Source organism: Symphodus melops (assembly GCF_947650265.1).
Source record: "Symphodus melops genome assembly, chromosome: 16".
NCBI classification, from domain to species: Eukaryota; Metazoa; Chordata; class Actinopteri; order Labriformes; family Labridae; genus Symphodus; species Symphodus melops.
In genome coordinates, this window is record NC_136706.1 from 9,983,235 (window position 1) to 10,008,160 (window position 24,926).

Sequence of the window (24,926 nt, forward strand, 5' to 3'; positions counted from 1 at the left end):
TACAAACGAATCACACAGCGGGGGGAGGAGGACGGACATACATGGTTTGTTGTCACAATATTAATGCATACACATTCTCTATTTTCTGTAAAAAGTAGAATAATTAGCAGACGATTAGTCTAAACTATATACCTGATGGAGACCCAAATCTGGCTCCTATTTGTATCTGGTGTCCTATCAGTTTCATGGTGGAGGGGCTGCAGTCTGTCAAGTCACCTGAGCCACATCACAGGGTTTGACATTTGTGCACTTTAGATACTCACAGAAGAGCAGAAAGTAGCAAAGAAGTGAAAGCAGGCCGATGTTGGAGGGTGGGGGATGGGAGCGATGGAGTGAAGATACTTTGCCTCAGAGGAGGAAGAGACACAGATGTCAGAGAACAAAAAATCCCCAGAGAGAGAGAGAGAGAGAGAGAGAGAGAGAGAGAGAGAGAGAGAGAGAGAGAGAGAGAGAGAGAGAGAGAGAGAGAGTAAAATCTCATGTCTCAGCCTTGTGCTCTGTGTAACACACTTCGTGCGAGCTGGAGTGTATAATTGGCACTTTACATTAACATCATTACATACTGTACATATCTGCCCTGCATCCCTGGACATCTGCTGTGTGAGGATTATGACCCTTAGGTGTGCAGATGGGAGGAAACTCATGCTTTGATTTTGTTGTACTCATTTCTTTTGAACCATACTGATATTTTTTGAGTAACCCAAAGTCAGATATTACAATTATATTCCTGCCTTTGCCCCTTACACCCTCATTATGCAACAGGATGTTTGTTTTTGGCTCATTCTTGCACAAGCTGGAAAGCTACTTGCGGGTGATGGAGAAAACATTTAAACCTATGTGAAGCAAGGGAATATTGCTTTTCAAAACCATTGATAATATGAAAGGAAAATTTCCATCGTTTAAGTACATGTTAATGATAGAACTAATGGAATATAATATGGGCCAGAATATGTTTGTTTTTGCCTTTAGAAGAGATTAAAAAATTTACATGGATCATTCAACAGAATAAACAAAAATTAAACAGCCACATACATTAAACAAGAGATAACATTAATGGGTAAATGTTTGGTGATAAAAACTCTTCTGACATACAGTGACTTGGTATTTAGAAGATTTTTAGTTGATTTGCTTCTCGTTTCTAGTTTGTGTATCTAATTTCTGCTTTGTTTATCTCAGTGCCGTGTTCAATAGATCCAGAAAGGTTATGTTACTGTTCAGTTAAAATAATACTAAAAGGGGATGCTTTTGACTCGCTGTAAAAGGAGTTCTGCCTCTGACGTCACCGTAGCCACTTGAGTTTGGAGTGCCTCTCATGGTGTCTGATCTTTTCTCTATTGATGCCAAAGATTTATTAAGGTGCAGACTGCTTCTTAAAACCGAATAGATCCTGTCAAGAGTGCTGCAGTAGGCCAATAACGTACCGAAAGGGCAGTAATCAAGCAGCTCATTGTTTGAGAATTTATCTGCAGTGACGTGGGTCTTAATGAACTCTGCGTTTGAACTGCGTGTCATGCACGCGCCAGCTCAAAACAGTGCAGCTGTAAGTCAAAGTTAGCGGAGCCCCCGTGAAGCGTCACACTGACTACCTGAGTGACATATCAGCTCTTCACATTCAGGTGTCAGCGCTGTTCATCATCTTTATCAATGATGGTGGAGTGTGTGGATGTAGATTAGCCGCTGGCTGCAAACGAACACCTGCACGTGGCGGATCGAGGACCTCCTTCCTCTCCTGTAACTCGACCTCCAGCCTCCAGCAGCTTCACTTCGCTTCACAAGCGAGAGACAGAGAACCATGAGCTCTCTGCCTAAAAGCGAGTCCACCACCTCCCTGCTCAGATCCTCCGGGCTCCACCGCAGGTCCGGGCACCCGAATAACGGTCCACATGATCACCGAAAAAACCGAACTCAGCATCATCATCCGGCCGGAGCTGGAGGCGGAGGGGATGCGGACTGGCCGGAGGAGTGCGAGACGAGCGCCCAAAGACCACTCTGCCAACCAAGACAAGCAGAGTCTAGAAATATGGGTGATCACCGGGTGCAGAAGAGCCACTCACACCGGCAGCAGAGCCACCTGGATGATGGTTACGCACACGAGGACGTAAGGCACAGGATGAGTCGGCATCATAAGGAACGCACCAAGTCCTCCAGGTCTAAACAGCCGCATCATCACCACGGCTCCTCCAGAGGTGAGCTGCCTCAGCAGAGCGGTCCCCGGCAGGACAAGAGGACCTCTCCGACTCCATCCTATCCCAAACAAGAGGACGAAGCGGCTCTCTTCTTCGAACCCAGAGAGAGAGTGATCACCGGGTCCTCTTCAAGTCTGAGCTCCGATCATCCTGCCACCAGCGCACCTGTCCAGCCCTCCTCCAGACGCAAGGCAAAAAGACTGAGCGCGACCCCTTCCGAGTATGATTCTAGTCTGCATCCCATAGTGAAGTCCGTCTTTGGGCAGGTGAGTAGAAACAAAAGAGATTTGAAGTTTGGAAACGGCTCAAAAAGCAGTTCCAATTCACACCTTTTTTTTTTTTTTAACCCTTTTAGTGCACAAAATCCACATTTAGATTTGACTATTTTCGTGAAGTACAATGCAGCAAAAAGGAAGCACTGCATTTTTGCTCATGGCTCACTAAAGCATTTGACTTGAGGGTGTTTTGTCAAAATTGGAAGTAGGCAAAATTGGAAGTTGCAAAATATAGAAACTAGCTGCATCATCATCATCATTATGAATTTAAAACATTTCGTAAGAACTGGCACAAACATTTATATTTCCATAATTTAGCTTTACTCTCTTCAGTGTTTCCAGTATCAGTTTTACAGGATAAAAATAATGTAGACTCAACACCCAAGCTTCACAATGTATCCATTATGAGAATGGCAAGGTACCACCGACTCAGGTTGTTAGAGGGTCATGGGCAGAAATGATAAAAAAGTGCACCTATGTTTTTTTAATTTAAATGACTATTTACCATTTCACAAAAATACACAGGTGAGAGTACCAGTGAGAATATTATATTTTGTTCACTAAGAGGGTACATTGGAGGACACTGTATTGTGTGTGTGTTTTTTTTTTTTAAACATTTGGGCAGGGTGGGTTTACTGTTAGCCTGTACCTTCACTCACCCCAGTGTAGCCAATTAAAAATGGATGCATGCACGCAGTCCAAATCTGGCTCCTCTTTTGTATCTGGTGTCCCATCGGTTTCATGGTGGAGGGGCTGCAGTCTGTCAAGCATCCCAATATGAAAACAACTACTTCCATTGTAACTGTCACCTGAGCCACATTGCAGGGATCAATTTTCCTCAGTGTGGAAAACTTTAAAATAAAGAGAGGGCTTGTCACTCTCACATACAGTAACACACAAATACACACCCAGGTAAGTAAAACTATTTCCTTAAACAGATATACACTGAAGGGGTAATTAAATAAGCTAAAACAATGAAGAGCAATCCACATTAAAAAGGAATAAATAAACTAACAAAAAGTAAGTTTTGGGGGAATGCACTCTGTGACTCTGCCCAGAGCGGTATAGAACATTAATCGACATTGCCATCTTTTTTTTTTTTTTTTCTAGTTCCATTGAAATCCTTCTCTCGCTGAGTGATAAAAAGCTCAAGAGGAGACAATTACCTCCCTGAACGCTAATGTGTTCCAGAAATAACTCCTCTCAATCCAGGCCAGAGCTCCAATCAGTCTTAGGGGTTCCAGCGAAGCAAAATCCATTCAGCGCTTTGCGACATGAGCGCTGCAGCTGCTGACGTGTGTGGAAGGAGCAGATGTTTGTCATATTGATCCAAAATGTGGATATTCTACAGCTTCTTGGAACAGTGACATAAGTGTTGCACAGTTGTAAATTGTAATTAATGACAACAAACCAATAACATAATAACTCAGTGATCACACAATAGAATTTTAGCTACAAAGTGATTATCTGTGATGTCACTATGAGGTCATTAGATGTAGTTGTCGAAAGTGAGTCAACACCGATTGAAAGAAGCAAGAAAGAGCCAAAGACGTCTGTGTGAAAAAAAAAAAAAAAGAATCTAGAGAAATAGAAAATTTCAACAGTTTAAGGGTGCATATTTTTGCACCTGCTCAGCATCTTACCCAAGCTGTTTCATTCTAGTGAGCGCGCAGTCACAATAACAACCTTCAATGCTGCCTGAATAAATGTGACAGTCTGCGCTGAATGCAGGGGTGATATTCCACACTACAAATTGTCTCATTTCACATTTTCTTACGTAACATCAAGATCTGCATGCAGTTCTTTACAGAACTCACTCGCTGCCAGTGGAACAAGCTAAAAATAGAACATCAAGACCTGATTATGGAAGACTGGAGGAGGAAAGGGTTTTTTGTGTGGGTGAAAATGCTAATAATTTGACATGCACGTTATCTGAAGGAGCACATTTAAGGAAGGGGAGAAAAAAGGAACAGGTTGATATTATGTGCAGCACAAAAAATAGCTAAAATAAATAATTATAAAAATACCTGTTTGGGAGTATGAAAGCTGTGTTTTGCCGCTCTGTGACTCAGATTATGATGTGATTGTATTGTGAAGATGCGTTTGTTTAAAGCAAGCTTTTAAACTATTGAGGTTAACCAAGACACGTTGTTCAAAATAAAGAGCATGAGTGTTTTTGTCACTGCAGAAATGTAGTTTTTGTTCTATGAGATTCTTCGCAACCGATCATTTTGTTCTTGACCTTCAGTGACCTTGCTTTAAAAATCCTCACAGGACATCTGGAGATTTCCATACAGAGCTCTTAATCAAAGTCAGTGATACTGCAGATAAATGTATTATGAAGTAAATGATCATTTTCTTTTTAAATAAGCTTTGGATTAAAAGAAATGTGTGTTAACCAGTAGATGGCGCAAGCACTGCTTGTACTAATAGGCCTGATCTCAGAGAGTGTGTGTGTGTGTGTGTGTGTGTGTGATTGAGAGTAACAGCCCCGAGTGTCACATCAGTGAGACAAGGGAAGTGAAAGTGCAGGAAAAGAAAGTGAAGCAAACGAGACAATCGGATAAATCAGGGGAAGGACACAGAACAAAACAGGAAAAGAGTGACTTTGTTGGCAGGCCTGATGATTCTTACATAAGACAAATTCTCACTTCCCTGCTCGTCTCCTGAAACCTCTCAGGACAATGTGAGGTAATGACCAAATGCGCAGATTAGCCCCTCACTTTCGAGTAGGGTTTCCTTTACTTTTCTCACAGTCACTTACATTTCCTGTCTGCTGCTTCTGTTCTTTTTTTCCCCCCACGCTGCTCCTACAAAATCAGCCTTTGCTATTATTCCTCTCTCCTCTGCTGGGGTCGCGCTGCCCTTGATGATGTCTGAGAGGGACTGAAACGAGTGGAAAATGAGGAGAAAGATCAGAGTGTAAAGAGAGCAACACTATCGTGTTCATGCCAGCATATGCCTCAAGTATATCTAGAGTGTGTGCTGCTATTTTTAGACCCACATGGATATTTTTATATCAGTGCTGGCTGAGAAGGAGGTAGAAAATTCACTCTTTGGTTTAAATCCCCGTTTGAGATGGGGATTAGGCAGGGAAATATAAGTATGTGTGCGCACTATTGCACACCGTGCACGTGCGTGATGATGCTAAATATTCATGTAGACCTGAGTCTGAGAGGGAGTATTACTGGAAGAGAGGGAGACTAAGGACGAGCAGCGAATACAAATCAAAGAGTCAGAGGAAAATCAACTGAGGTTGAAACACTGGTATGAAAGATGCTAATATTTTCCACCAAATGAAAAGACTCTGATATACAGTACCAGAATGTTTGAGCAGTTCTGATTTAACAGACTTGATTAATTGCACAATAAAACTGTGACGTCTAAGCTCTAGTACAAGAAGATGACGCAAGTGTGCGTTGTTTTTTTTTTTTCACTGCCTGGCAGAAAAACAAAAGCACAAAATCTCCTTTTGTCTTTATCAGAAGTCAGAAGAGAAACTACAACATCTCAGCATTAAATACAATGTTCTTCTTGGCATACAAAAGAAGATATATGGGAAATACTTTGGCTCCTTTATAACAAAAGAATATTGACATTTTAATGACAAGGGCATGAGAGCTTGTTTTTATTACATCAATCTTTTCCTATTCCCCTTGAACATCTCTCAGCTCATTGAGCATGCTTGATGGCAGTGGTTGAAACAGGATAATACTTGACCTCAAAATCAGCATTAAAGTGAGTGTAATTATTTGTATTATCTATTTATTTATTTCCTTTTAATGATTCCCGACATAGATTTTAGTGCATTGTGTGTTAATAAATAAGCAAAAATAAGGTTCTAGTAAACACATTAATATCCAGAGACATGTCCTGAGATGTTGTTGGTATGTAGTGTGTAAGCAGTTATGTAAAAGTGTAAAGTGTGTGTCTGCGTTAGTGTGAGAGGGCGAGGGATTCAGCCAGAGAGAGAGAGAGAGAGAGACGGAGAGGGATATGGGGAGCAATAGATCTCATGGCCATGCCCACTATACACTGTGACATTATGAGAGCTGACGGCTCCTGTGTCTGACGTCTGATATGTTCTGAAGTTCACAATGAGCCTGCGGTGAGAGGCTGGATGAATCATTCGCAGAGCTACACAGACGAGAAGCGCAGATATTGAATGGGAGCGTGATCAGAGGCAACTCCAGAGTGAATGTGTTTATTAAAATTACAGAATAGACAAGGTCGCAGAGGAGAGACGAAACGAGGATGTTCAACAGTGTAGAAATTGTCGCCACGGAAGTCAGCTCGGGAGAGACAGTGCTGGTACAAAGCTAATTTGAGGTTTATGTATTGATGATTTGTTTCTTGTCGACAGTGGTGTATGAAACACTGAAGGTAATCTTCACTGTAAAATATGTAGCAAGTCCTAACTTCTCCTGGATGCTTTACTAACTCTGTAGAATGACGTCCGTGCAAAGAATGACTCTCGAAGTCTGTTTATATACATTTGGTTTGACGATAAAATACAAACACAAGGGCAAATTTATGACCACGCAACCCCATTGATCGGAAGCCATGTTTCCGTATTAAAATGGTGAAGAAGAAACTCGAAACAGGCTGTCAAGCAAACGTTGCTGGACTTCTAGTGGAATGCATCTATCTATCTTTTTGGGACATGAATTACTGCTGAAAGTAGAGAATTATATTCAAGTTATAGCCCAATCTCAGTATGCAGCATTTCTAGAATCTTACCGATCTTTTAGGGTTTGATATACTTCATATATAATGTTGCTGCAGCCACTGCAAACAATGCAATCCATAGCATGTTAAGCTATAACCTTCAGGTTAATCTTTTAAATGTCTTCTTAAAAGGAAGACAACATTTTGAACATAAATATGGCACAAATCATGTTTATCCTCTGTCAACATCTCTCCTCGTCAGGACTGTTTACAATGAGGGAGAAGTGTGAGTCCCACCAGCTGTATTGTGGTGGGAGCTGTGTTAACACCATGTTTACATGGACGGGAAGGGCTTGTTAGCCTGCAAACACAACAAACTGTTATTGGAAAAGGTGCAATACAAACAAGTAATACTCATTATCATGAACGTAGATCCATCAGTTTAAGCTGGTCAATGTTCAAACTAAAGTTACATTTGAAGTCTTTTCTATCCTGTTCAGCGTTCTATGCATACAGCTTCTATGAGAAAATATGTTTCAGCTTTTTTTGTGTGTATGTAACATTTAATTCTGCAGAGTTAAGATCGATTTCATATAAATAAATGATGCGAGAGCTCTTGCGTTTGAGTTATATGGTTCATCGAGTCCATGAGGGAGAGTATAAGTGCAAGTATATATAATATCAAACTGCGCATTGTTACTATACACAGCTGTTTTTAGAGGCGTTCTATCTTTGGAAGCACTCACTTCTTCAAATATAGTACATCCCATTAAATATGTGTGGATGAAAGAAAATGACAGAGAGGGAGAGACTGTGTGTTTGTGTTTGCATTTGTTTTGGTTTGCATCCTTGGTGGTTGAGGATCCATGTGTCTTTTACTGCAAATGTTTGCCTTTGATCTGAGTCCATGCCCTTCAAGCTTTACATGACTTTGTGTTACATCTACATATGTGAGTGTGTGTGTGTCAGAGAGAAGGGGGGGGGGGGAGAGAGAGAGAGAGAGAGAGAGAGAGAGAGAGAGAGAGGAGGCTTTGGGAAGAATGGGGAGAGATGAGAGAGTAGGGGGGCGAAAAAAAGAGTGAGCGTGTGTTGTATTTTTAGCTCCACAGCCCCACATCCCTGTGTGTTTAATCAAGTGTATGTGTGTGTGTGTGTGTGTGTGTGTGTGTGTGTGTGCTTGTGTATATGCGTGTGTGTGCACGTTTGGATTAGTGTCTCCATCTTCTCGCTTAGGGGAAGGTAATATGCTTGTCCGAACTGGATTCTTCTGTCATTCGCATAGATGATTTAAAACTGGGGAGGGGGGAAGATAGTAAGGGAAAAAGAGCAAGAGACAGACAGTACAACAGGGAGGGAAGAGAGAGAGAGAGAGAGAGAGAGAGAGAGAGAGAGAGAGAGAGAGAGAGAGAGAGAGGGTAGAGGGGAGGGAGGAAAGACACTGTAGGAGAGAGGATGGAATGAATAAGCAATCTTGCTTTTCCTCCTCTTGGCGCTTGCATCTCGCTCTGATTGCATGCATGCTTCCTCTTCCTCGCTTATCTCTGTGTTGTTCCAATTCTGTCTTTGTTCCTGTTTACATATTTCCTCCTTTGTCTCAGTGTCCCCTCCCCTCGTCCCTCCCAGCATCCTCACCACTAGGTCCTCCCTGTACACTCATCCGTCCTCTCCTTCCTACCTCCTATGACACCTCTGCTCCGCTCCCTGCCTTTTCCCCAAATGTCCTTGTATATTAGCCGATGACCCTTTGAACCCTCTCCCCCTTTCTGATCACCCCTATCCCTATGCATGCCCTGGAACACACGCAAACACACATGCATACACGTACAGGCATATACACCCACACCAACAAAGTTAAAGAGAAAACATAAAACAAGGAAGGATTTTCTGTTTGCAATGGGCAACTCTGTAAAGTCGCTTAAAATTTTCACCAAGAAGGTAAGGTCCGCTCTGAAGCTTTTTCGTTCTCCCTGAATCCCCCTGAGTGTTGATGCATGTTTATCTCATGGTGTATCCCAAACCTGACCGACTTGACATGTACTGACGAAAAACCCTTTTGTGTTGTCTGACTGGTTCATTAACAAACTGTGTACCTGCATTTTGTGTTACTGGAGTGTGAAATTGGAGAATACTGGAGGTGTATGGCAGTAAGTGTTTGCCAACAGAGAGGCTTAGTGTTTGAGTGTTTTTGGCTTCCTTTAAAGGTCATTCAGCTTGTACTTTATGAGTTGCATTGACATAAGCCCACAGCTTGCATCTTATTATGTCTTTTCTTGGATGCAAGCACTTTCTGTGCTCATTTGTGCATTGTAGCATTCCCTGGAAACCTTTTTAGACAAAGGTTAGAGGACTCGGTCTGTTGGTACGACTAAATGTTCAGTTGGATTCGGAGTAGGCCAATTTCAATCAAACTTCAGTTAGTAGAAGAGGTTAAATCTGCACCTGTGAATGGTGACCAGTCATCAAAAATGCTGCTTCAGTTATATCAGAATAGCAAAATCGACCACTGGAATTGAGTCTTTCATATGACAAGATTAATGCATGATTGATATATAAGCATCCAAATCCGTAAAGGCGTAACAAGATAACCTCGCTTTATACAAAAGATCTCTTGAATCTGCTGTCCTTCTATCTTCCGCTTCAATGGATCCTCAGTCTTAGAGGCAGACATAGATTTGACTTCATATGAGCAGCTGCACACCCTTGAGAAAGCCCAGTATGACAAGTAACTGTTGATACCATCTGTGCAGGATGGAGTTGGAGTGCTAGCGTTTCTTCATCTTTCTTCTGACCCCGCTCCAGGATTTTTTTATTCATTACATAACTATAAGCCAGGGCATTCGTAGTACTTCTTTGGCACGTTGTACCCAAAGACGGTTTTGCTCCATGCATCACTTGGTCAGATTACCCAGTGGGCATCCGTTCCTGCAGTGGGGACTGTAGGAATGCTCAAACTCGCACAGTAACAGATGGAAAGTGAAGGTCATTTGTAGAGCATACACTGTGTAAATGTGCATGCATTTGTATGCATATTCAATTACCAAGACGTATTCATTAGGATGTTTTACAGTATGTTCACTGTAAAAAACAAAAAACAAAACATTTGACGATTGGTAGCAGCTCATGTTTGAGAGATTTGAGCAGCAACAGAGACATTTTCTTGGTAATTCACTGTGACAGTTGGGCCACTTCATTTGCTTTATCTGGATTTTCCACCTCTGAGTTGGATGATAAACCGCCAAAATTGAAGACTTTGCAAAATGTTAACATATTTTAACAAGACGAGATTGTAGGCTTTGAACTCATTATTTGCTTGGCATATGTGTATAGCGTACAGCAGCAGAACATTTCTAACAGTCTCTGGTGTGTTCTGTATTTAACCCAAGATAAGGCTGTTATGCTAGTCACAGCAACAGTCAGACCATATTGGGCTTATTTACAGGAACCTTTTTTAATGTCCACTGGCAGGCAGTGATTGCCTATTTTTAATTAACCTGTAGCTCTCCCTGTAATTGGGATCACTGCTATAAAAGCAACTTTTGCCCCCTAGTTGATTGGCTAATTGGTGATTATAATTAAATGGCTGGCTGAACTTCAGCCTCGTCCTCTGCATGACCGAATTATTATAAAATATGCACACAAAAAAACATTTGGTAGCCTCCATATTTACCCCAACATGAGTCTTGTAAATAAACTGTCCAATAAACTGTTAAAAATGAAAGTGTACTCCAAGTGTGGGTGGTAATAATTATTCCTATGGAAACTTTTCTGCACATGGTAATTATGTTACATTTGGATTGAGAAGTTTGGCTCGAAACACTCTGACTGAAACATGTCATTTTACCTTCTTATTCATTTGCAAAGAGGGTTTCTTTTGCAGCTGTTTGATCATCTTTGTGCTGGTGTTTCTTGACCCATCTGATCCTGCTTCAGTGAAAGAGCTCTCCATCAATGTGAATGTTATGACCTTTAGACGAGCACTTGAAGTAACAGAGCGAGAATTATAGTTTTATCTGCAATGGTAATTAAGACAATAAATGTGTTGAAGAAAGATTAATAAAATGACATAAAAATTGGTTTAATGAGTCAGTGTGACGTAAAAGAGGCTCCAACCATTAGCATCATTTATTATAACACTTTCAATTGAGGCTTTTATTATCCTGTGGTGCAGTATTGTGACCCACAGACATAGTCGTTAAAGGCATCAGTTGCACTTGTCATAATGAATTACAACCCCTGACTTGGGGGGTTACTCCAACATGACCTGACTCTAAACCTCACTCTGACTGACAGACATATGTTTGTCACCTCTGCTCATGCTTTTGACTCCCCTCACACCCTCTTTCCTTCCATGAACCCCTCCCTTGTTGACTCCATACTGCCACATTCTTAGTCACGGTCTCTACCCCTGTCTTTGCCCCTGCTCACATGTCTGGCCCCCCCCGTCCGGGATGCTACTCTAGGACCAGAAGAAGAACTACAAAGCAGTGCAGTCCTGTGAGGAGGGGGGCTCTGGGGGGGCCTATCTTGAGCCACTAATAGCCCTGGCCCAGAACGGAGGCAACATGACCAACGTACTGGGGCCTGCATGCATCTTTCTACGCAAGGGCTTCGCTGAGAGCCGGCAGGCTGTACGTAAGTCCAGACAACATCATGTGCATGCAAACCAAGAGACTAGCACAAAGCAAAGCGCATAACAGGGCCGTGCCATGAATATGTGTAGGGAATAGCACATACTAAAACGCATGTAAACAAGCGTGGTGGAGCTGAGAAGATGGTATTAATACTACACTAACACTGTTTTCATACATATTAATTGCTGCTTGCATTGGTGTGAGTGTGTGAGTGTGTGAGTGTGTGAGTGTGTTCATGCATGAGACTGTATCAAACATAAAGGTAGTGGACATAGCAGGAAGAAGGGTTAATGATGAGGTGGGTTGGTGATGACGGGGATGCCACTTACATAAAGATAATTTATTTCTTTTCAAGGCCTTTTTATTCAAGAAAACTGGGATGTTCTTCATCTTTGATAGTTGTTGTTTTGTTTATCATTCTAACAAGCTCTTACGGCACATGATTTTCGGTTGATGGGATTGAGATTGAGCCTTTTTTAATTTTAATGACCGTCATACGCAGGAGCGGCCGGATACTTTGTCTTTCCTTTGTCTCTGTTATTAATTCTTGACACATTCACCCACACTACGGATAATCTGAATGCCGTTGGTTCCGTTTGACAAATACATACATTGTATATTTGATGTGCTTTTTTCTCCCAATACCTAATGTGTTATTTTTCTTCAGTGTCGCAGAGTGCCAGGAGTCTGCCGATTTTCTTCCGCAGGTGATGTCACTGCTAAGCTCTCTCTCTCTCTCTCTCTCTCTCTCTGACTGGAGGGAAACCTGCAGGCTCCTGGCACTCTGTTTTGACACTATACCTGTAGTTGCTGATTCTTTTTTTTTTTTTTACAGCATCACATTGTGAGTGGAATGCTGCCCATTGGCATCATTTAAAAAAAAAAATCTGCAGCATATGCACTAACCTTGCACTCTGATTCTTTACAGGACCGAGAGTTGAGGCCAGAAGAAATGGATGGTAAGTTATATTTCGAGATGACGAGGAATGTCAAAATAATCCAAATTAAAATCGTAATGATCACATCCGTCACACATTTATACCCCGTGTCTGTTGGTCTCAGAGCTGCGTGAAGCATTCAAAGAGTTCGACAAAGATAAAGATGGGTTCATCGGCTGTAAAGACCTGGGCAACTGCATGAGAACTATGGGCTACATGCCAACAGAGATGGAGCTGATTGAACTGAGTCAGCAGATCAACATGAACTGTAAGTGTGTGTCTTCATTTTGAGCTTTGCATGAAATAGATTAAATTCAAAAACATTCGGTTTCTTATTACAGAAAGTTTGAAGTATTCACTTTTATGGCAGATATGGCTCAGACTTTAGCATCAACATCTCAAATAAAAAGCCGTCGTGTCCTGGAGATTTTTGCAGCTTCCTTTTTTTTCTCTTTTCAATCCCTCTATCAGTGGGAGGACACGTCGACTTTGAGGACTTTGTGGAGCTCATGGGGCCAAAACTTCTGGCTGAGACTGCAGACATGATTGGGGTCAAAGAGCTGAGGGATGCTTTCAAGGAGGTGAGGAGATTGGGTGGATGGACGGATTATTGATCCATTGGTTCTGAGGTAAATTCAGACATATTTAGAATAACATTGAAAGGTATACATAATTCAGATGAAGTGAAGAACGCCAGGGTGAAATGTTGAAATAAAATGTTCAAAGTTTAAACTTTTTTAAAAGGATTCATTTTTAGGCTTTTTATGCCTTTATTAAGAGGAAAATTGGGGACAGAGGGGATGGGGAATGAAATGTGGAAAAGAAGCCACAAGTCAGGCTTGAACCTGGGCAGTTTTTTTAATGAGTTAATGAACTACAACCAAAATAAATAATTTCAAACAAAATGTCATTTTTAGTCGGATGTTCAAGAAGTATTTTGGTAATACTAAAAAAACATACTGACAGTGTCTGGGGTTTTACATTGTGATAGAACAGATAAGAGACTAAGAGAGGTTTTTGTTATAGTTATGGCTCCACTCGGTTTAATGCTTTATCTGTTTTTGTCCATGTTTTTTTTTTGTTTTTTTTCTTTCTCTCAGTTTGACACGAATGGTGATGGCCAGATCAGCACAGCCGAACTCAGAGAAGCCATGAAAAAACTTCTCGGACAACAGGTACAGAGCTGCTGTTAGGAGAGTCTGTTCTCCATCAATCATGTTTAATATCACGGAGCCACACACACTCACCACAATCTGACTGTTTCAGGTTGGACACAGAGATCTGGAAGACATACTGCGAGACATCGACCTTAACGGAGACGGACATGTGGACTTTGAAGGTAAAGAATCGGATGCAGCATGTGAAAGCATATATACCTTTAAATGAATCCATCTCACTGTGTGCTGAGCCTCATATGTTGGTGTCTTCCAATTCGCATCACTCGTGCACATTTCAAAGCAAAAGCCAAAAGTGCAAACGTGTGTAGCAGTTATCCCAATTCACTGCTGATAGCTAGGTGAAGGGATGAAGGCAGCAGGACTGTCTGTCAGATTATCTCCCTACCAAGGGATTATGTCACCTCATAGATTACCCACAGAGAAAAAGATGCAAACAGGCTGTCAGGGATGAAAATATTAGAAACTACTGCTGCTGTTCACAACATGGTTTCACATTTCCTCTGCTTAGCGTGTGCACACAGTAAGAAGCGTATTTCATATTAGACATGATCGTTTACAGGATGTAGCATGAAAGACAAACAGATCCGCTTTATATTTGCTCCTTTCCTTTAAATCGTTCATTACTTCCCTGCACTCTGTTGTAACCTCTCAAAAACAGCTTAAGGGATCATTTGGTATCGATAAATGAAATGCTGCTTTGTACAGAGACAGTGTCGGCGCTATAGATCATGGGCTCTACCAGCTGTAAAGCATAAAGAGACAAAGTGCAGAGAGCGTACAGTCAGAGACCTCAAGTCTCCCATGTGACTTAAAATGACGTTATGTTTATCAGCTTTACTGAAACCGGAAACTTTGGTCAACGTTTCAAATCAAGTTTTGGATTTGTCCACTGCTATCTTCAGACAGGTTTTAGTACTGATATTGAAAAAAATCGCAACCAAGTTGTACAGCAACCTTGTGAGGCACAGTATATGACTTATTATTAAATATAATGATTAAAGCGCAAATAGATAAAACATGCAAATCAATATCAGAAACAATTCTGTGCTGTGATTAGTCCAATTTAAACTTTAATAAAGCTAACACTGTATGTTTTAACATGATACAATATATGGTGTTTTTGTTACCTGAACTGATTTAAATAACTGTTGTGAGGAATTTGCTGTTGTAAACTGGGATGTTTGAGTAAACCTAAAGCTTAAATGCAAAAAAATATTATACTTTCAAATGAATAAACCATGCACACCCAGTTGCATAAAAACTCCTTCAATCATTAAAGTCCCATCGTAAAGAACAGAAACTTGTTTGACCACTTACTGTAACAAGAACTGGCCACTAATCTACAAACATGTACCGGTAGTTTATCTGTCTGAGCTAGCTACATATCCACTCAGCCATCAATCACTAAACAACCTGAGTTCTGTTTACCACAGTGGCCACTGAGGCTAACAAACAGCCTTCTACTCTCATTTTCAGAATTTGTGCGGATGATGTCCCGATGAGTTTTTTTTTCGGACCAGAGATTTATCAGAGTTAAAACTACACATGGATTCTGGATACGGCTGCTGCTGCTGCTGGAAGAAGAGCAGAAAGACGAGCACATGAGTCCTGTTGGATGTTGAACTTCTGAACTGTCAATGAACAAAGAAACAACAAAAAAAAAACTACTACATATCAAACATGCCCTGAAACTGCCACGCCGAAGCACAAAGGCTGACGACGACAGCTGGGAAGTGACTCTGTTGATTTTATGCAGCTGCTGTTTCTTCAAGCATAAACAAAACCAACAGCTGCATTTCTGGCTTTTACTAAGTATATTTTCAGAAAGCACTTTTCCTGAAGTAATAACATTTCTAATGCTGATGTGGCTGTGGACTCCTTGTAAAGGGTATTTCAGTTGTTTATCAATAAAATGAATAAATGTAGCAGTAAATAAGAGATATTTTGAACAACAGAATGCCAGCAAAAAGCCAAACCTAAAGAGCACATCATTTTCTAATGCAGAGGACATCTTAAGCACATAACATATGGCAATACGGAAATATTTTATGCGATCAGATTAAGGCTTTGTGTTTGTGTTTTTGTGCGTTCTGGTGTTTCTCTCCAGCCTTTTACGATAAATGTCAGATGTCCTTTATGGCTACTGTCAAACCCGGTCAAGGAAAGCCAGTCATGTTTCGTAATTTTGTGTAATGTAGCACTGATGCAGTTCTTGGTAACATTATACAGTACCTACTTTACTGTGATATACATGTCATTTTCAGTGTGCATACGACTACTTTCATCTGCAAAAAAAAAAAAATCTCTGTGTACATTGAGTTGCAACTTTTAACTACTTATTTGATTTCATGTTTCGCTTATTTGGAATATTACTTTGCATGAACACTCTGACATTGACCAATCATCAATAACTGAATTCTTGTTGGTCAATGATCAAACCGAAAGTTTAAGCTATACATGAGAGATTATGTCAATGCTTCTTAGCAGAGGGCTTTAATATATGGATCTATTTGTTGGGGTTTTGTGAGTTTAATGGGTCCACAGAACAATCCAGAAGAAATGTTAACATCTTTGCAACAACTCAGCATTTAACTTTTTTTTAAAAATCAAAATGTCATGAACAATCAACCTCCTCCAAACCCCCTCTCCCCTGCATAATGTGAAAAAAACAAAAAAACAATTGCTTTACACCACCATTAAGCGTTTTGTAAAGTAGCAGGATGTTGCCTGTTTTATGCACACAAAAAAAGGCCAAAGAAAGTTTACAAAACACGATTTGAGTCTTACTTAGTCTAATGACTGTTTGCAAAAGCAGATCAAATATGATTTATAATTGGGTTATATTTTTTAAATGGGTGCTTGAAATGCTGGTTGGTTTCCCCAGGATGGCAAAATTATTATTTGTCTTTTTGTACATGGAAAAATGGGAATATGCATGCTTTAAAGTAGAGGTATTCCTCTAATGGGAAATCTTACTTAGTGATTTTATGTGTCTTAACTGTGTGAAACTATGCATGCAAAAAAACAACAAAAAAACCACAGGAATTTGTAGCAGAAAATATAAAAATAAAGATTTTTATTGGAACTTGTGAACATGCGCATTGTCTCTGAATAGTGTGTGTGTGTGTGTGTGTGTGTGTGTGTGTGTGTGTGTGTACTACTGTATGATTATCACTAGCAGGAGAAATGGACAGAGAAATAACAGCCAGAATGCATAATCCTAATACAGCAGGTGCGCTGTTTAAATATCCTGTTAGATTAATTGAATGTCTTTCATCAGAATGCAGATTGAAAGTTTGTATTCAGTAGAAATTAATGTTAACAAGCTGGTTAATTACTTGAGTTAAAACAGACTGTTGACATAACACATACTCTCTGGTTGAAGTACTCACTGTAATCTGATTAACCGTGCAGTCCAGTCCGCGTGCAGCGATTGGCCACCTGTTGCCATGACGACTCAACACCGTACAACAACTCTGTCTGCAAAGTTAGCATGTTGGTAACAGCCTGTAAAGCGAAGCACCGAATCAGAAATCCCAGTGTTGTAGCCTGGACTCTCCATATGGAGAATTAACCGACTGCCTGTTATCCATTTCCTCCTGCAGCTCAAGAGTAGCGTTAAATCCGGAGGAGGTAAGAGCCATAATAACACTTTATAATGGACCCTCTACCAGGGTCTTAATTAGCTTAATTAACCAAACTGCTTATTTAACAAACATTTTACCCTCTAAACTTACTGACATGAACAGAGTTTGTTTTGTTCACTCCCAGGGTTTATGTGGAGGAAATATACCAACACTTAAACATACGTGTCTCATTGTTGAATTGTCGTTTATTTCCAATTCAGCCAATACTGTTGAACAATTAAAAGCTACCTTCTTTTAGCGTCGTTCCGTGAGGTCACTTGTGCGGATACGTCATTACTCCGGAAGTGGCTGAACACTATCGTAACACAAGCGCTTTGCTTTCGATCAAGTTTTTGGTGTTGTTGCACTTATTTTATTCCTTGTTATCTGAGATTTCCAGTCACTTAATTATAATATATTTCATTTTTTTAATACATGTTTTAAAAGCACATTATTTATATTTTTAGGATGCATAGACCGTAAATATTAAGGGCAAGATGCAATGTTGCAGGAAAAACGAAGTAGCATGTTTTCCCATTTATTATCTTTTCATTTTCTGTACCTTGTCTTTTTATTTAATTCCAACTGACTCAATGCATTTGCATGCTTCAAGTTTACTCTGGTTTGTCAGTATGACAAATCAAATGACCTCATTGGAAAGTCAAGCAGTCCTTGCAAAGTTATCTGAGTTTACTTGTGTACAGTCTCGCTATCACATAATTTCCCTCACCAACAAAATAAACTCCAACAACAATAATGTGCTCAGTTCAACTGATTCACTGCCAAGGGACTAGTATTCAGTGTGGCCAAGAATGCTTAAGAAATCTATAAGATATCACTGTAATGACAATTATTTAAGATGGCCATCAGCTAATAGTATAATGTTGCTCAAAAGGTGACCTTGTAAATTACAATGTGGAGAGTCACCTTAAAGAGAGAACATAGAATTAACAAATAGAATAGAATAGAATTTATTGTGACTTATTTTTAAATATTTTATTTTTTTTGCTTTTTTTGTCACACACAGATAATGAGTCACTCCTGATGTAAAGTTCAGCTACGGCTTCAGACCCCAAGACTTTGAACAGACAGTTTCTTATGGTTGTGGGCAGACTCTTTGCTCACTGCGTCTCCTCTGCTGTTGGGTAGCATGACCTGGCTTATATTTCCTGGTGATAACCTGCTGTGCAGATGTCTAAGTATCACCATCATTGTGTGGTTGACCCTTCTAGTAGTTTTCACTATTGTGCCGTCTGTATTTGGGGTCTCTGTTGGTGTCCGCAGACTCTACATCAGGACACTTCTCAATATCTTTGAGGTGAGTTTGATGTCTTTTCAATTTTGTTTTAAAAGCTAAAAAGCAAATACTTTTTGTGTAGATTGTCTATATATATTTCATCAAATGTATTTTCCTGTAAATTGCTTTTTTTTTATTACCAATCTCAGTTATTTTATTTTGAATAATGATGCATTTATTGTGACATGCACAGCTCAGGGAGATTGTTAGAGGCACATTGATTGTTTGTGCTTCCATCTCCTCAGAGACTAAGATTTTTGGAATAGACCCCTGGGAGGAACAAAGCTTTTAGCCATGGGACTACCATCTGAGGTTGTGTCGATACCACAGGGACATATATGGCTCCTGGGATGATGTTCATCAAGCATAGTTTGAGGATTTTACTGAGAATACAAGGCACTTCCCCTCATAGGCGTAGCCCCTAAGGATAGTGGTAGCTGTGATGGAATATTGATGATATTTTATGATGTGCCATCTCTGGTCTCAAAGAGGTTTTGCAAAATGTTTTTGTCATAGATTTGATTAAAAAGTGGATGAATAGTTTGCCTCTCGTTAGGTTTTTTTCTGTAATCTTCTCGTTGTTCTAAGCCATTCATCGACACATCTAGATCACAGTGTGGATGTACTTTGTTGACTAGTCACACTCTTAAGCCTGGCCTGACATTCCACACATTTTAATGTAATTGGTCACAACAATGAAAAGGTGAACGTCATGCGGTTTTGATCATTTTGGAACAGGAAAAATCTTTCAGTTACAATTGTACTATTTACTCTGTACCATCCATGTAGATGTTTCCAATTTCTCTTTGTAGCCCGGGGTACCTTCTGTTGGAATCAGGTGTTTGGTGTTTTTGATTGAGCAACAGGAAGCTTTGTCTCGGGCTGAGTAATCACCTGTTATGGGGCAGGTCTCTAAGGATTTAGTGTTGACGTTGCAGCATGTAGTTCAGAGTCATGAACAGTTTTCCATTGGCTACCAAACCTCTGCTGGAATCCACTTTGGTATTTTACTTGGAGTTCATACCAGGGAACGATTCCTTCTTATCAGGTCGAGGTGGCACAGACGCCTCATCCATCAAAATATTGAACTATTCATGCTTGAATAAATCAGAACAAGGGTAAAAGCATGTGCGATTGAAATTGGACCACAATTGTGTGATGTTATTCTAATATGCACGGCCTTCTGCTGCCCATGTTATTTGTGTATCTTTAACCTTCGATAGAGTAACAACGTTTAAAGTAAAAATGTTACAGCAACACAGAAAAAAAGGAATGTCAACTTCATCATATTGTTTCCTTATTAAAATAGTGGGCTACCTCAAGAATTGAGATGGGAGCGAAGGAAAAGAATCAGGAACTCTATAAACCATATAGTAACGGTAAATAAGTAATATTTCAACATTTCCTGATAATGAATTTTCATTCAATCTTTGTCCTCTTGGCCAATAGCTCAAATGCATTATATCTTGTTTGCATGGCAGGAATCATAGCCAAAGAACCGCCTTCCTCTTTGCAGCAGGAGATCCAGGATCTCCGGGGTCCCACCAGCTGTCTCGGCTCGACAGAGTTCGAGATGGGGGACATCTTCTACTTCTGCAAGAGAGGCGTGGAGAGCATCGTGGATGACGAGGTCACCAAGCGCTTTTCAGCCCAGGAACTGGAGAGTTGGAATTTGCTGACTCGGAGCAACTACAATTTCCGTCTTATAAGTGTGAGACTCACCGTGGTATGGGGGCTGGGAGTGCTCGTCCGCTATGGCATTCTGCTGCCACTCAGGTCAGAGCAGCACACAGGCGGGTTATGCGATAGATGTGGCAGATTTGTTTCATATTGTAAAAGCTGAGAATGTGTTAACGATACCAACAAATGTCCATGACTGTACAACCAACAACAATTACAACTGGCAACCAAACGCTGATGCAGAACAAACCACAAACAGAAAAGCAGTTAAGAAAGGGGGTTCATAATATATATATATATACACACACACACATTTATATGGGAATTAACAAGAGCTTTGAAATGCAATGATAGCTGCACGATCATTTAGCTAACATTATTATACTGTATTTGGTTAAGGACCTGATACACAGAAGACACTTCCCTCCATCGGAGGAGTCGAAGGCATAAATGTGCTACTTGTTGAGTTGGCTTCACCGCTTGTTCTTTTCTGCAGGGTTACTCTGGCGGTCTCTGGCATTAGTCTGCTGCTTGTTCTGACTACTTTGGTGGGTTTTTTACCAAGTAGAGAGTAAGTTTCCTCCAGTTCTTCTCACAGTTTGGACCTGCCATGCTAAGATAGGGTCATTATAATAAAGGTTGAAAGAAGGACGAATGACTGGCTAAGTTTTTCATTTAAAGCCAAACTGTTTTAAAGTAAGCGTCTTTGTCCTCAATTGCTGCTTGATACTTTGAAACTTTGAAATGTTCATCTTGAGGAAGTGGATAATTATTCGGGCATTGTGCCTCATGTTGCCAGGTTAAGGTTCTTCCTGATTGAGAAGATTCATCTGTTGTGTTATCGCATCTGTGTTCGATCACTCACAGCAATCATCACCTATCATAACAGGTATAATTATTATATGTTAAATAAATACCTTTTAAAAGAATGATACATGTAGCCATAGTATAATACAGTTTTAATGATGTGCATCTTGACATGAAGACTGTATTGATGACTCAAACTTCTTTAACCCTTCTGAAGTGTAAGAATATAAATTATTAGTGGAACTGGAACAACACTGGATCCAAACATTGAGCTACCTTCAACTATTATTATTTCTAAACTCTAACCACACTAAAATCTTTAAATTGTTCATTGTTATTATTCATTTACCTTAAACGACTAGATTTTTGTATCAATACATTGGTTGGCGTTCCTGGTACCTAGTCCTGTTTTCATCTAGAGTATATTTGCTTCTTTGAGACATTTGTATATTTGATGTTATCAATGTGTATGTTTGGTTCTTAAATTTCAGACAGAACAAACCCCAAAATGGTGGCATCTGTGTAGCCAATCACACAACACCCATTGATGTCATCATCCTGGCCAATGATGGCTGCTACTCTATGGTATAAAAGTTTGTGTCTGTGTATGTCTTTTTATAGTGTTAAGGTCTCATAATATTGTGATAGCCCATAGATAGTAGCAGATGTAAAGAGATGTTTTGTCACTCTCAGGTTGGACAGCTACATGGAGGGCTGATGGGAATGATCCAGAGAGCGATGGTCAAATCCTCTCCTCACATCTGGTTTGAAAGATCAGAAGTGAAAGACAGACACCTAGTGGCGAAAAGGTAGCACTGCATCTTCTCAGTTTCTTCAGTGTTCTCAGATAAAGAAATAGTCACTAGTGCTTCAGTATAACAATTGATGTGGTATTCTGAGCTTGTTGTGTTAGCCCTGGATATGTCTTTGTTAGTTGTACTTAACGGGAGCTGTGTATGGAAATGCTCACGCCTATGAGCAAAAAATGAATTGAATTATTAAGGTGTTTGAACTTTGAAGGATGCAGGAAACAATGATTATTAAATCTCAATTATCTTGTTTTCATGATCTCAGGAAGCCAAAATCGTATTAGAATAAGAAATTCAATTAATTTTTCGAGCCCTATTTCGACGTATTCATTGGCAGATAATATTGTGCTTTTGGTTAATGTTACAATTGACACAGTTCATGCCTGTTTTGAACGTAATTGAGCTTAAAGTGTACACATTGGGGTCATTGCAATTTTAGAAAAGGTATAGAGATTTTGATAACTGTTATTTTGAAATTGCAGGCTTAGTGATCATGTTTCTGACAAAACCAAACAGCCAATCCTGATCTTCCCTGAGGGTATGGTGACTCCTTTCTCATAAACACATGTTCAAATCATAAAAATGTTGATTGACTTTTCCAATAAGAGGCCTCATACTGTCCTTTCCAGGTACCTGCATCAACAACACTTCAGTGATGATGTTTAAAAAGGGCAGCTTTGAAATCGGCTGCACTGTCTATCCAGTTGCCATTAAGGTAGGAACAACTTGATTTCCCCTAATTTGTTTCTACTTTGCTCTTACATCACTTGTCACAACCATTTCTTGGTCTTGCAGTATGATCCTCGATTTGGAGATCCTTTCTGGAACAGCAGCGCGTTTGGTTTAGTGAATTATCTGCTGAGGATGATGAGCAGCTGGGCCATTGTGTGCAGTGTTTGGTACCTACCGCCTATGAACAGAGAGGTTAACCCCTTACTGAATTTTCACATCAACTTTTTTTGCACCCGATTTTTTTTTCTTAGCCTGTTTTTGTATTACATAGGAAGGGGAGGATGCAGTTCAGTTTGCCAACAGAGTGAAAGCAGCCATAGCTGTACAAGGAGGACTAGTGGATCTCATTTGGTGAGTCATTAACTGAGTTTCCATCTGAATGTTGTGCAGATCTTAATTTAATTTTCTAAATTCTCTGCATTTCCTCCCACTGCTTTGAGAATATTAGTTTACCTATCAAGTAGAGCAGTAGGTGGTGCTATTCTCCAGTAAGAAGTGTTTAGGAAACTGAAATTGCAAAAGAAAAATGTACTTCTTAAAAACAGAGGAACATTTTCTTTTGCTCAAGTCATTGCTGAACATTTGGTCAGATCATTTTTAAATTAGATGTTTTTGATATAGCTCCCCACAACATACATTTATTTTTTATTTTCCATAGTTTGGGCATTTCATTTTTTTTGTTGTTTATTTTGTTTAAGAAATTTAAAATCCAAATTGAGAGAGGCACACCTATAAACATGAACAATACCAGTAACGTTTTTAAAGTTGACGTGTTTGTAATGCCATGGTTACGGTAAAAGAAGTGAATATTACCACTGATGTTGGGTCTGTGTGTGTGATCCTCTCTTCCTCTCAGGGATGGAGGACTGAAACGAGCTAAAGTGAAAGAAGCATTCAAAGAAGAGCAGCAAAAACTTTACAGTCAAGTTCTCGTGGGAGAGCAGGAGCACGGGGACCAAAGTAACGACAAACATTTAGAGGAGGAAAATAGAGAAAACAAGATAAAACCAGAGGGAAATGACAGCATGGGAACTGTATTACATTCAGAGCAGTACTTTTGATTTATGTTTTTGTAAGATTTGTAATTGTTGAAATAGTTTATGTGATGTTAAATTAGAGGTTACACTTACAATGCAGAATGTTTTTGGACGTAGACATCTTAAGGTTCATTTGAAATGGTCTGTCTTATTTATGTTGCAGAATTAAACTTGAAATTGTAAATCCTGATGCTTTTTCTTTAAACTTCTGCAAAGAATTTGAGAGAATCATTAAACAAGTGAAAGTAAGGGCCCCAGTTGCCTATGGTTAGATTGCACACAGATGTGCAGAGGCTATAGTCCTCAAAACTGGCGTCCTGGGTTCCGATCTGGCCTATGGCTTTTTTCCAGCATGTCATTTACCACTTTCATTTACCAATTTCTGTCCAAGAGACATTACACCAGTCAGACACACTACAGTAGCAGTCAGTGCCAACAGTTGTGCGTCACTTTGCTAATTGGCTTAAGGCTTATGTCTTCACCTGTAATCTTTACTGAGCAAGTGGTCAATGTATGTCACTGAGAAGAAGACTTTTTTTTCTTTTTAATAAGAACGTTTGCCTGCAAGGATTTGAGATAGAAAAAGAAATGGGACGTAAAGAGCTGTTGAACAGAAGGAGTCAGTGTTCCATGTTGAATATTTTACTCAACAATCGATCACAAATCAGGAGTTAAAGGAATTGACACAAAAAAAAACCAACAACAACAACAACAATTAAATGCATTTTGGAGCATCGAGCAACCTGCTGGTGAGATGAAATCCAGTCAGACTCGGGCGTTACAGACTTTAAAGATTCAAACTGGGGCTTCAGGTGAAACTGAATCCAACCATCGGACAAGTATCAGCTGTCAGAGAACTATCAGTATCCTGTCTCTAGTCAATTGTCTCCTGTTTCAAGTTTTCAGAGCAAGATCAGTTATAGGCTACACGTGACAAAATACAACATATTGATAATAATGTTTATTAGGCTATATGAAACCCAAGGGACTAAGATGATTGACAAAATTGACAATCAATTATGTTTGTATTGTTGCAGACGTGGTGCTGATGAAGTCAGACAC

The 24,926-nt window shown here is 39.9% G+C and overlaps 2 protein-coding genes across 3 annotated transcripts; both read left to right on the plus strand.

Moving 5' to 3' along the window:
* Nucleotides 1–1,125: 1,125 nt before the first annotated feature.
* cabp1b (calcium binding protein 1b) lies at nucleotides 1,126–16,961 on the plus strand. 2 transcript variants are annotated; one of them, XM_079363876.1, is made up of 8 exons: nucleotides 1,126–2,452; nucleotides 11,590–11,757; nucleotides 12,689–12,719; nucleotides 12,823–12,966; nucleotides 13,170–13,279; nucleotides 13,799–13,873; nucleotides 13,965–14,037; nucleotides 15,353–16,961. In XM_079363876.1, exons 1-8 carry the CDS (start codon nucleotides 1,793–1,795, stop codon nucleotides 15,376–15,378), a joined length of 1,287 nt encoding a protein of 428 aa, XP_079220002.1. In that variant the 5' UTR covers nucleotides 1,126–1,792; the 3' UTR covers nucleotides 15,379–16,961. The 2 variants fall into 2 exon arrangements, with proteins under 2 accessions (XP_079220002.1, XP_079220003.1); XM_079363877.1 differs by lacking the exon at nucleotides 11,590–11,757.
* A 1,547-nt stretch (nucleotides 16,962–18,508) lies between these two features.
* On the plus strand, nucleotides 18,509–24,054 carry gpat4 (glycerol-3-phosphate acyltransferase 4). The gene is made up of 12 exons (XM_079363874.1): nucleotides 18,509–18,820; nucleotides 20,109–20,178; nucleotides 20,281–20,575; nucleotides 20,976–21,050; nucleotides 21,279–21,368; nucleotides 21,778–21,871; nucleotides 21,980–22,095; nucleotides 22,578–22,633; nucleotides 22,725–22,810; nucleotides 22,891–23,019; nucleotides 23,099–23,178; nucleotides 23,684–24,054. Exons 1-12 carry the CDS (start codon nucleotides 18,653–18,655, stop codon nucleotides 23,886–23,888), a joined length of 1,464 nt encoding a protein of 487 aa, XP_079220000.1. The 5' UTR covers nucleotides 18,509–18,652; the 3' UTR covers nucleotides 23,889–24,054.
* Nucleotides 24,055–24,926: the final 872 nt, after the last annotated feature.

Excerpts from the sequence above, each read along its gene's own strand:
- cabp1b (XM_079363876.1), top strand. The coding sequence starts at position 1,793 with ATGAGCTCTCTGCCTAAAAGCGAGTCCACCACCTCCCTGCTCAGATCC. Across the intron at positions 12,720-12,822 it reads GAGGCCAGAAGAAATGGATG|AGCTGCGTGAAGCATTCAAA; the intron begins GTAAGTTATATT and ends TGTTGGTCTCAG. Across the intron at positions 14,038-15,352 it reads CGGACATGTGGACTTTGAAG|AATTTGTGCGGATGATGTCC; the intron begins GTAAAGAATCGG and ends TCTCATTTTCAG.
- gpat4 (XM_079363874.1), top strand. The coding sequence starts at position 18,653 with ATGACCTGGCTTATATTTCCTGGTGATAACCTGCTGTGCAGATGTCTA. Across the intron at positions 22,811-22,890 it reads TCTATCCAGTTGCCATTAAG|TATGATCCTCGATTTGGAGA; the intron begins GTAGGAACAACT and ends TTGGTCTTGCAG. Across the intron at positions 23,179-23,683 it reads GGACTAGTGGATCTCATTTG|GGATGGAGGACTGAAACGAG; the intron begins GTGAGTCATTAA and ends TCTTCCTCTCAG.